At 46.4% G+C, this 12,852-nt stretch overlaps 1 protein-coding gene across 1 annotated transcript in view; it reads right to left on the bottom strand.

Annotated features, from left to right (window-relative positions):
• The window catches only part of CD160 (CD160 molecule), a 43,412-nt gene extending 30,560 nt beyond the window's left edge, over positions 1-12,852 (bottom strand). Inside the window, 1 exon segment of the mRNA XM_030869327.2 lies at positions 12,684-12,852. Coding sequence (XP_030725187.2) covers positions 12,684-12,852 — 169 coding nt within the window.

A 12,852-nucleotide genomic window follows, 5' to 3' on the forward strand; every position in this document is an offset into this window, starting at 1 on the left:
AATCTCATTCAGTTCCACATAACGGTGGGAAAGAGTTTTGTCATTAAAAAAAAAACAAACAATTGCTCATTTCTATTTAACTTTGAACCAGCACTGTCTCTATATGTCAAGGCCTCTTCTATTCCCAGTTTGAAGGCTTGTGGTTATTTATCCCACCTGGACTGGGGTAAACGGTGAGTTTGAGAAGTCTCTTGATTGGGGACTGAGTGTAAGCTCCACTGTGAAGGCTGCCTTTTTATTTTTTTGACCCCGTGGCATGTGGGATCTTAGTTTCCCGACCAGGGATTGAACCTGTGCCCCCTGCATTGCAAGCACAGAGTCTTAAACACTGGACCACCAGGGAAGTCCTGCCTTTTCTTTTGATCATCCAACTTTTTTCATTTTAGAAGTTTCAAGAATAAATTCTACTGATTTCGCCTCCTTAATTTAAAAATTAAGGCATTATTTAAATGCAATACAATTCATCCATTTTAGGTGTATAGTTTGGTGAAATTTGGTAATCGTAGACAATTGCATAGGCACCCCACACTCAAGATATAGGACAATTCCCTCACTTTCAAGTTTTCCCTTTAGGCCTTTGATTTTAGAAGGGACATTGACAAGTTGGCTGGGACCCAGGGCAAGAAGTCTTGAAGTCATGACATAGGCAAACCACCTGAAGGAATGAGGGGCCTCCACTGCTACCCAGAGAAAAGAAGGCTTATGGGGGATACATCAGCCTTCAAATAGTTGAAGGGCTGCTATGTAGAATAAAGAGTAGACTTAGTGTAGCTCAGAGGGAGCCATCAGGACTCAGGGACAGAAATGAGAGATATTTTGATTCAATATAAAAGAGTTTCTAAAAATAATATTATAACAACTATTTACAGATGATGAAGGTAAGTGAGACAGAGTTAAAAATGAATTCTTCAGCAGAAACTGACACAGCAGTATAAAGCAACTATACTCCAATTTAAAAAAACAAAGAATTCCTGTAGATCAAACACTTGGGAAGTGATGGAGTCAAAATTTGAACCCAGGTGTTCACATCTTTTTAAAATATTTGTTTATTTATTTTTGGATGCATTGGGTCTTTGTTGCTGTGTGCAGGTTTTCTCTAGTTGTGGCGAGCGGGGGCTACTCTTCATTGTGGTGTGCGGGCTTCTCATTGCGGTGACTTCTCTTGTTGTGGAGCATGGGCTCTAGGTGTGCGGGCTTCAGTAGTTGTGGCACGTGGGCTCAGTAGTTGTGACTTGCGGGCTCTAGAGCGTAGGCTCAGTAGTTGTGGCGCACGGGCTTAGTTGCTCCGCGGCATGTGGGATCTTCCCGGACCAGGGTTCAGACCCGTGTCCCCTGCATTGGCAGGCGGATTCTTAACCACTGTGCCACCAGGGAAGTCCCCAGGTGTTCAGATCTTAAATCCAAACTTTTCCCCTTCTACCCTCCACTTTGGAAGATATACAGGAGGCCCAGGGAGTATAGAGTGAAGGTAGAGGTAATCTGGTATGAGTTAGCTGCTCAGATGTTTGTCATTGACCACCATTTACCCCCTGGCTCCGGCCACGCCTTCACCCCAGGGCAGCCAAGACCCAGCAAAGACAAGAGGCCCTTGGAGCATGGGTGGAGGAGGGCAAGGCTACCCTGCCCTCAGCCTGTGGTTCGCTCTGCTTCGCTGCTTGGAGCAATCTCTTGCCCTGATTTCCAGTGTGGGCTGAGGATCGAGGTCAGTGAGAAGCCCAGCCCTAGGTTTGCCTGTGTGGGTGCTGCTGACGGGGGTCAGCTGCTCGTGTCTGGGACTGAGCACAGGTGCCAGCCCGCTGCCCAGGCACTGGCCCAGGAGTTGTGGCAAGTACCTCCACCTGCCCAGCGGGGCTTGCCTGAGAGGTTCTGAGCGTGGACGGGGAAGGCAACTGTTGGAGAATAGAGACAGAGCACCCTCAGGTGAGAGAGAGAGAAAGAAAGAGGAGAGAGCGTCTGAGAAGAGGAAGGGAGCTGGGAAATAAGAGCAGGAAGGGGCTTTACTGGCTCAACTTCTAGGGAGCATGCAAGTAAGAACTAACAGGCAGGCGGAGGAGGAGGAAGGATGGGTGCGCGAGGGGCTTTGCTCCACTTACTGGGACTCCTTGACCTGCTGGCCTCCTGTGGGGTGGGGGTGACCCAGGTACTGCTCCCCAGGAAGACCTCAGGGCTCGAGGATGGTCAGGTGATGGTCCTCAGCCCTGCCCTCGCCATGGGGGATGGTGGAGGCTCCTGAGGCTTTGGGTGCTGTTTGGGTGTGACTGAGGCATCTGCCAGGGGAGAGAGCCGAGGAAGGCCCCTCCTCCCTAGCTGGCCTCCCCCTCTCCCCTCCTTTTCTCCGGGAGGGAGGGAGCGGGGTGGGGTGGGGACAGCAGGGCGCCCGGTATCACTAGGCAGGTGGGCCGGAGCGTCGGGTCCGGTTTGCTGAGGGTTTTCCAGCTTTGCCCAGCTCAGGGCCCAGCCAGTTGGCAGGAAGCAGGACAGAGGTCACTTGAACTCAGACCACACGTCCCTGTTAAATACATCAGCTTTTAAATCAACCTTTGCTCAAAGTCCAGTGAGTTCCAAGACTAGAGCTCACCAGCAGAGAGAGAATTCCCTGGTGAACCCAGTGGCTCCTCTTCTTCCAGGACCCAGGTAAGAAATGAGTCTGCTTCCCCGTGACGGAGGGCACTGACCACCTGGGCCCAAACCCCCTTCTTTCTCCTTTTCCTTTTCTACACAGTAGCTGGCTGTCCAGGGCAGAAGAGAGGTTGGTGGGGAAGGAGCCAGGTGGTGTTGGGGTTGAGGTGGAGGGATTCTCCACACTCTGAGGTTCTCTCTGCTTGAGACGCCCCGACCCTGGCAGGCTGGGGTCTGCTTCACAAAGGAATTGGTAAACTGATCCTGAGAAAAAGCTTTCCCAGGGTTGCATGGGGGTTCGATGTGCAGCCAAAGGGAGTGAGATAACAGACTTCACAGGTCGCGGGGAGATTCTCTCTCACAGGACCATCCCACTGTACAAGGGCTTTGGGTAGTAAAGATTTTCTTCTGGAAGCAGCCCTTAAAGGATACAACCTAACAACTTTCTCACTGGATAATAAAAACATGCGTCTCTCCTCTTTTTTATCACATTATAGCGCTGAGAATTGTGGAGAAACCAGTGGATTTCTAGGCTGGCTGAATTTTAAAACATAGATCCCCAGGCTCTGCCTCTTGGAGTGTCTAGTTCTTTGGGTCTTGTGAGGTCCTGAAAAATCTTTTTTCTTTTTTTTCCCCCAACATCTCCCCCACTCCCTCCCCAGATGATTCTTGTGGGCAGGTAGGTTTGGGAACCACTAGTAGCTTATTTCCTAAGCAGAAGTGGTCAAGGGATTTAAATGTGACTGTCTTCTCAGGGCTTCCCAGCTAAGGAGACTCCTGATCTGGGCTGGCTCTGCAGGAACACGTTCCTCTTTAATGATAGTCCCTGCAATGTTGCACCCACGAGCTCTCAGTCCCCTTTCCAAAAGTCACAGGGGTTCTTTGTCTCAGGCCACGGTTGTCTAGTCACCTGGAATCACATGTTCTTTCCTGCAGCAAATAACTCAGGGACTTTGAGTTTGTGTGTTATGACAAAGTGAATTGTTTTTATCTTTGACTCTTTTGTTTGTTCTTTGTATCGTAAACCATGAAGTGGCTAGTAATGATGTCCTGTGTTCATAGACCACTGGCTAGACAGCCGTTTCTCATCCTGGGGAAAGAACATGGGACTGGAATACAAATAACTTGGGTTTTGATTCAGTTGTTTGTGACGGGCCATTAGACAAGTCGCTTCACCAACCAGAGCCTCAATTTTATTGTCTATCAAAGACTCTCATCTTTTCCCCAAGGCTGTATTGAAAATAAAATTATAAATATGTGTTCATGCATAACCACAAGTGTGCTTACATTTCTTTTCTTTAAAATTTATTTATTTAATTTATTTATTTTTGACTGTGTTGGGTCTTTTTGCCGCGCGCGGGCTTTCTCTAGTTGCGGCGACTGGGGGCTACTCTTCGTTGAGGTGCATGGTAGCTTTTGTTGTGGAGCACGGGCTCTAGGTGCGCAGGCTTCAGTAGTTGTGGCACGTGGGCTCAGTAATTGTGGCTTGTGGGCTCTAGAGTGCAGGCTCAGTAGTTGTGGCGCACGGGCTTAGTTGCTCCGCGGCATGTGGGATCTTCCCAGACCAGGGATCAAACCCGTGTTCCCTGAATTGGCAGGCAGATTCTTAACCACTGCACCACCAGGGAGACCCCTGTGCTTACATTTCAAATGTGTCTTTCCAAGGGCTCTGTGGAACAGTGGGGCAGCCTTGCCGTCAGCTGGGGGATCTTGTCTTTTAATCTCATCGAGCCTCTATTTACTCATTTACCAATAAAGAGTTGAGACTAGATGATCACGAATGTCCTTTTCAGCCCACCAAGTACAATAGATCCTGGAGCTTTGAAGGTTGCTCCTGCTTGTCATTTGGGTAGGATGTAAAATGTTACCTCCCCAGGAATGGCTTTTAAATTTAGCTTCCTCCCTCCACCTCACCACTGCATCTCATCATTTGTAGCCTTTATCATCAGAAGTCATCTTCTGCACTTTTTGTCACCTTTGGCAGACGTTAAACTTCAAGAGAGCAGGGGTCTTGTCCTTTGTGTTACCTGCTGTAATACCAGTTCTTAGAACAATACCTGGCATAGAGTAGATGCTTAGCTATTATGATAAATGGAAGTTAGTGTGGCAGGGAGGGAGCTACAGGCATAGAGTCATGATGTTTGGATAAAATGCTCTTATTAAAGACGAGGCTGAAGAACTCTGATAGTCTCTCAGGCACCTAAGGTCCCGGATCTGATCAGGTGGGAATGGGTGTCTCCGGTCACACCTTGGTTAAATGATTTTCACATTTGTTGCATAGGAGTTCGATGAGAGTAGCAAGGTAGAGCTAGATGTATTTTCCTCGAGATCTCAGCAACTCCTTTCCTTGGCCCATCATGATAATCTCTTTGCCTGGTGGGTATCATGGCTAAATGATTAAAAATCAGAAACCTGAATTCCAGAGCAGATGTATTCTTCCTCTCTTATTTCCTCATCGGTCAAATGGGCGTAATAGAACCTAGTTCTTAATGAGGATGAGATTGGAGAAGCTCATAGTGTCTTGTGCACCTTAAGTGCTACTATCCTGATGATCTTCAGACAGCTTTATGACAGGCATGACCCCAGGGAAGGAAGGAACCCAGGCAGTGGGAAGGAGTTTTGATAAATATGAAAGAGAGCCCCTCATCAACTCAATGGCAGCTGTGGTCTGAGATGGCCAAGCCTCACAGGACATAAACAACGAAGCTCCTCTGTAGTCTATAGAACTGAGTCTACAGTGCATCCCAGTCTAACCTGACCTGCTTCTGACTTTCAACATATGCCTATTCTCTGGGCTTTGGGAACCAGTCACCATCCCTGAACATCCCTGTGCTACTCCTTTTGCCTGGGATGCCTTCCCCCTCCAAGTCTAACTACTTGGGTTCCCTAACACAGCCCTCAAGGTTGGGAGGCTGGGCGGAGGAACCCGAACTCAACTGGGTTTGAATCCAGGTTCTGTTGCTTATTCAAATAGCTATGGGAAACCAACTTATATTTTCAGGGACTTTTTTTCTTGTAAAATGGACCATTAAGATTAAATGAGAACTCATAAAAGGTAACCTAGGCTGGCGCTTGGAGCCTAGCAGGAGCTCAGTAAGTGTGTATGACAATAACAAACATTTTCTTTTCCGTATTCCAGCACCCGTGTTTGGTAGTTGTGTCTATAACTTCCTCCACTTCACTCTGGGCTCTGTGAGGGCAGAGCAGTGACTAATCTGGGTTGGGCCTCAGTAGGAGGTACTCAATGTAAGTTGTTGATTATATAAATGGTACTTGAAATTTAGAGGCTGGAGTGATTCCTTCAGACTGTGGTGGTTGGGGAAGGATTTGTATTTATATGACCTAAAATTTGAACTGAGCCTTGAATAGGTCTTGAATTCATTCACTTGGAAAAAATGTGACCTACTATAAATAAATAATCGGAGGGTGGGGGCAAGTATTTCAGGCAGAGCCTGTGGTGTGAGCGAAGGGCAGGCTGGGTGTGGGTGACCGCACGTGGGCCAGTTTGGTATCGCTGGGGAGTAGAGGGGGATGGAGTCGGGCTGGATTATGTTGAACCTCAAAGCCTGAGAAAGGAGTCTGGACGTTAGGTTCTTAAATGTTTTTTTTTTTTTTTTTTTTTTTGCGGTATGCGGGCCTCTTACTGTTGTGGCCTCTCCCGTTGCGGAGCACACCTCTGGACGCGCAGGCTCAGCGGCCATGGCTCACAGGCCCAGCCGCTCCGCGGCATGTGGGACCTTCCCGGACCAGGGCACGAACCCGTGTCCCCTGCATCGGCAGGCGGACTCTCAACCACTGCGCCACTAGGGAAGCCCTTAAATGTTGTTTTTAGAGACTAACATGGTGAGAGTAAGATCAGGAAATTTGTCTTGGGGCAGTGGCTGGGAGAACCTAGAGGCTGGATACATAGGAAAAGAGCGAGGGTGCAGAAATGCAAGTTCAAAGGGTCTTGTAAAACAAGACGCCAGTTTTGGGAGATACTCTTGTTCCAGCCAACCCTCGGCTATTTTCAGGTACCAGTTCTATCAGCAGCACAAGGATATCCTTTCTCCGAGGGCACCTCTGTGTCCACACGATATCGACTTTATCTCTTTCCTAACTTGCAGAACTCTTAGATAAGCAAGTAGAGTGGGGAAGGTCTTGAACTCCAACCAAGAGTCCTACCATGTAGGACAAGGTATCATTCATGATGCGTGGGTAGGGGGAAGCGACATTTAGTACCAGCAGGCCAAATGAACTTCAAGATAAGCAGATTCCATTCCTTATCATAGATGAGAAATAAGAATTACTCACTGGTCCTATGATCACCCTTCTCCATTGGAACACATTTCATTAATTTCCCACACTTGGAATCTATGGCTACCTAAGACCAAACAGTAACCATCACAGTGGGAAAGTATAATTAGCATAAACATATTTTGGAGCCCTACTTATTTTTCTATTTTTGACACTAATCATTTAAAATTAATAAACTTGAGTGTTTGAATTTCCACACCTCTTGCTTTTCTTCTTTTTAAAAAATATTTATTTATTTATTTATTGGCTGCATCAGGTCTTAGTTGCAGCATGCGAGATCTTTGTTTGCAGCGTGTGGGCTCTTTGCTTCGTTGTGGTACAGGCGTGAGCTTCTCTCTAGGAGTGGCACGTGGGCTTAGTTGCCCTGTAGCACGTGGGATCTTAATTCCCGGACCAGGGATCGAACCGGGGTCCCCTGCATTGCAAGAAGGATTCTTAACCACTGGACCACCAGGGAAGTCCCCCATACCTCTTGCTTTTCAAAGGAGGAATCCAGGTGGCTTAAATATAATCTGCAGCAAAGATATTAGATCTGCTCTAGGTAAAATATTTTTGAAGAAGGATGAAATTGAATTGCATTTATCTTCTCCTAACTCAAGACATCTGTCAACACCAGCTGAGCTATACTAGGATTTCTTTTATGCTGTTGGAAGAAACAGTATGTCCCGAGGCTCTGAGGCAGGCTTTGATAGAAGGCAGATATTCCTGACCCAGGGCTGGAACCCCTTGATCAGGGCTGGAACCCCTTGATCAGGGCTGATGGTTGTAGGGAATTCACCATCTACAGTTGCTGACTTAACATCACCAGTCTCCACCAGTTGTATTTTTCCAACAAAAGTCTAGTGATTTCTTTGTCTTACTTATGACATGGATGCATGTAAATGCTGAAGAGGCAGCATTTCTCACAAGGGCACGATGTGCAGACATGCCTGGTCAAGCTTCCTCCTTGCTGAAGTTCAAAGTGTTTTATAAACCAGCATGGAGTTTAGTGCAAAGTGAGTCACATTCAAGTTGAATGTTACCCGAGAGTTCCTGCCCTCTCTTCCCCTCTCTTCATGCCTCAATGAAACAGAAATAATTTACTCTATGGTTACATCCTAGGTTATACAAATATCCTTCCCCAGTTGCAGTAACTAGGATTAAACATTATTCCCCACTGTCTTGCTAAGTCTTCACTGTTTAGTTTTTCATGGCTCAGGTGTGGGTTACATAAGTGCCTTGTGAGGAGAGGCTATGTTTTCTTTGTGGTCTGATAATGACTGCACCATTGATTCCTAACTATTAGATAAGATGGTGGTGGGTCCAGAGTACTCGTGACTAACAGTTGTAGGGTTACTGTATTTATAGAATGATCCGCTACATCCTGGATTTGGGGAAACAAAGAAGACAATATTGGGGCATTTTCTTTCTTGACGGTAGTCATTGCACCTGACTGTCACTGATGACAGTGCCCTTCTGATTTTCCCTCTCTAAGAAGAATGCTGTTTATCCCACATCCTTTCTCTAATCTTTTGGAAATCCAGTGATGTTGTCTGGTGAGTGAACCTGTTCACTCATCACTCCCTGGTGACCATGATCCACCCATACGTCCGTATATCAGGTGATGCTTCCCTCACTCCATCTTCTCCACGTTTTTCTGTCCCTTGGGTCCCTTGGCTGGTGTATCTTGTACTCACATCTATTAGAGCTCATCTGCTCCAGGTGTTGGGACTCTCTGGTCAGCTTAGTTCTATAAAAGCTCCCTGGAATCTTATACCTCCTCGATATATGGCATTTGGTTCTATTTTTGTAATTCCCTAGCTTTCAGACTTACATGATACTTCTGGGTTTAGGGAAATCTGAGTTTGTTATTTGAGCTTGATTTCACGGAGAACAAAATCTCAGCCCTGACTTTTCAGCAGCTAAAACTAACGTTGCAGAGGTGGTCCAGAGTGAGGAGATAGAGAATCCCTGACCTGACAATCAAGATTCCTGCCCATCCTTAGTGCATCACTCAATCTCTTGACTGCTTCAAAAGGAAAATCAGGAAGATTGCTCAAACGTCCTCACAGGAAATGGGATTCCCATTGACTCAAGACTCTCACCAGAGAGCAGGGAAGATGGGGCACCTGGAGTGGGCTTCTCTGCTCCAGATGCTATGCTTAGATTGCTTTACATGATCCATCTTCAGTAATCTTTGCTGTGTCCATATGCACTTCCTGTTTTAGGAGTATTTCTATCTCCAGCTCAGAATTAAGGAAGTCACGCATGTTCTCACAGCTGGCAAGTGGTGACACCGGAATCCAAAAGTGGGTTTGGCTTTAAAACTCTTGTTCTTTCTAATGTATTTACCCAAACTAGAATGCTGAGGGAAGATGGAAATAAAAATACAAACTCCCTTCACATCAGCTGCATACCTATATGGCCACTTTAGACTTTTTGTTAACTGGAAACTACTCTGTTCTAGACATCATCTTAGAAGACTTTTCCTGTGTCAACCCCTTAATTTGCAAAACTGCTCCCTCAGCCCCTTCTTCTTCCCTCTCCCCATTCATCCTGCCCAGCCAGTCCCTGCAGCACTTCATCTTTCCCAGGGGACACTTGTGGCTTCTCTTCCTCGAAATTCACACTGGCCCCACTGTCTCACATTCTAATGAGTTCTGGGCTCACTGTGAACACAGAAACCCTCACCTCCTAGCCTTCTGTTTGTAAACATGTCATGCTCCAACTTGGGGTAAAAGTTACCACTTTCTCCTTCTATTCTTGTTAAATATTATAGTGAGAAAAAGCCATGAGAAACCATGCTGATTGTTCTGCTATAAATGCGTGAGATCTGTTTATCTCTCTAATGAAGACATATATTTAGCCTACGTTGTTTCTTAGAAATTTTTATTCAACGTGTTACTCATTATAGTGAAACAATGCTTCGGCTTTGGGTAGCCTTTTTGCCAGGGTTATAACCTGCCCGTCCAGGGATTCAAGTCTGTTACTTTATGTGACGTTTCTTAAAACTTTGAAATAGCTGCCAGATTTTAAAAATGGGGACATTTTGCCTAAATCTAGACTTCCAGGTTCTCTTGAGAGATTGGAAGGTCTGGCACACCGGGCTCTTATTTCCTCATAGCAGCTGTCTTTTGGTGGTAAGTACAGCTAACCCACCATCCTCTCCTGGCCACCTTCATGGATTTATCAGTTTGAGCTCAGTGGAGATTTTGGTCCACATTCTTGAAGTTCCTGATTTTTCTTGGTAACTAGACCTTGTCTTCCTCTTTATCTCATTTTTTCCACTTCTCTCCTGCCTTGGTAGAGGTGTTCCATCTCATTGAGGCCAAACCCATTTGCTGTGCTCTCTGTATCATCCCTTGATATACAAACATTAAAAATAAAACCATCCACCAACCCTGCTTTCCCCTTAAGCTGCTATCCCAACGCTCTCATTTATCTGTTTCAAGATGTAACTTTATTCATGGCCTCTGTTATTTACTAGTATTCACTTTCTTCTTAGTCCCTTATCTGTCCTGAACTTGCATTTCCTAAACTTAACGGCATTTTCTGTTTTCATTCTCTTTACCTCTTAGCATCATTTTGCATTGTTAACTATCCTGTCTTGAAATTCTTCTTTTAGCTTGGACTGTAAAATCTTGGCCTTCTGATCATTCCTTCTCAGCTTCGTCTTCTTGTCGCCTAGATGTCGGTATCGTGCAAGGCTTTATCCTCGGCTCTCTTCCTTTCATGTTCTCACTCCCTTGTGTCACCGAGCCCTGCCATGAGGACTCTAGTCCATCATCTCCTGAGCTCCAGGCCCACACTTCTGTCTACCTGCAGGATGTTCTGCCAAATCCTCTGATGTAAAACGAACTCAAACTGACTTTGCCATCTCATTCCTCATAACTACACCATCTTTTTTTTTTTTTTTTTTTTTTATTAGCGGTACGCGGGCTTCTCACTGTTGTGGCCTTCTCCCGTTGCGGAGCACAGGCTCCGGACGCACAGACTCAGCGGCCATGGCTCACGGGCCTAGCCGCTCCGCGGCATGTGGGATCTTCCCGGACTGGGGCACGAACCCATGTCCCCTGCATCGGCAGGCGGACTCTCAACCACTGCACCACCAGGGAAGCCCACCATCATTTTTTTAAATTTAATTTTTAATATTTTAAATTTATTTTAATGTTTATTTATTTATTTATTCATTCATTCATTCATTTTATCTGCACCGGGTCGTTGTTGTGGCCTGCGGGATCTTTTAGTTGCAGCATGTGGATTTCTTAGTTGTGGCATGCATGTGAGATCTAGTTCCCTGACCAGGGATCGAACCCAGGCCCCCTGCATTGGGAGCATGGAGTCTTACCCACTGGTCCACCAGGGAAGTCCCAGCACCATCTTTTATCTTTTTATTTATTTATTTATTTATGGCTGCGTTGGGTCTTCGTTGTTGCGCGTGGGCTTTCTCTAGTTGCATCGAGCAGGGACTACTCTTCGTTGTGGTGCGTGGGCTTCTCATTGCGGCGGCTTCTCTTGTAGTGGAGCATGGGCTCTAGGTGCGCAGCCTTCAGTAGTTATGGCACATGGGCTCAGCAGTTGTGTCTCGCGGGCTCTAGAGCACAGGCCCAATAGTTGTGGCTCATGGGCTTAGCTGCTTCGCGGCATGTGGGATCTTCCAGGACCAGAGATTGAACCCGTGTGCCCAGCGTTGGCAGGTGGATTCTTAACCACTGCGCCACCAGGGAAGTCTCCAGCATCATCTTTTAATGGTACAATTTTTATGCCAGTCACCAAGGCATGAATTCGTGGGGTTTTGCGTTTTGGGTTTTTTTTTTACCTCTTCCTTTCTAACACCCAGCCCAAGTGGGCAGCATTACTTGGAAGATGTATTAAGTCTTGATCTGCTGTAACAGAATACCACATGACAGAATAACAGAAGCCCATGTGGCTTAAACAGAAATTTATTTCTTCACAGTTCTAGAGGCTAGAAGTCCAAGATCAAGGTGCCAGCATTGTTGGTTTCTCCTGAGGCCTCTCTCCTTGGTTTGCAGATGGTGGCCTTCTTACTGTGTCTTCACATGGCCTCTTCTCTGTGTACATGCACTTCTGTGTCTTCTTATAAAGATGCCAGGCCCCACCTTTGTGACCTTATTTAGCCTTAACTATCTCTTTATAAGGCTCTATCTCCAAACAGTCATAAGGCTTCAACATAGAAATTTTGGGAGTGACAAAACTGATTCCATACAGAAGGGGAGTCTAGGAAAGGTATCAAGGGCGGGTAGTAGAAAGAACTGAGCAAGGGTAATAAATCCAGGGAAAGTATACCACTTATGGGGAAACAGACAGAATGAAAAGATGGCCACGGAATTAGGGTATCCTGGCAGCTCAGAGCTCAGAGGAGCCAAAAGCACAGCTACGTTCACACTGAGTGGTGACCTTAGAAGACTGAATTGTGCATGTACCACTCTGTGCAACAAGGCCTCTTGAACCCACAGCAAAACTGTGCGTGAGTGAGGTAAGCAGTAATTAGGGAGAGGAATAGGGACCTCTTGTATTTCCTGGACACTAGCCACGGTCAGTGTAAATAAATATTTTGGACATCTGTGTTGTACCTGTCCTGTCTGAGGCCATCTCTGCATGGAGAAATCTGAGAGGACAGGATTGAAGAGTTAATACCACATGTCACTCAGTCCTCTCTGTAGTTCCTCCACCTCTGTCACCTCCATTCTATTCTCACAGCTGCCGGCTGGGGCAGGCCTTCGTTGCATGTGAGTAGGACCATTACAAGAGCCTCTTTCTTGACTTACCTCCAGTATGTCTTTGCTTCAGGCCAACCCTCTTGGAGCCCAACTCTGATCCTGTCCTTCCTCTGCTTATAACCTTTGTGTGGTCCCTGACCACCAAACTAAGGCCAGATCCCTTGGGCTGGTATTCGAGGCCTTTACAGTCTAACTTGTTATCCATGACAAAGGACAT

This window comes from Globicephala melas, chromosome 1 (assembly GCF_963455315.2).
Source record: "Globicephala melas chromosome 1, mGloMel1.2, whole genome shotgun sequence".
Classification (NCBI taxonomy): Eukaryota; Metazoa; Chordata; class Mammalia; order Artiodactyla; family Delphinidae; genus Globicephala; species Globicephala melas.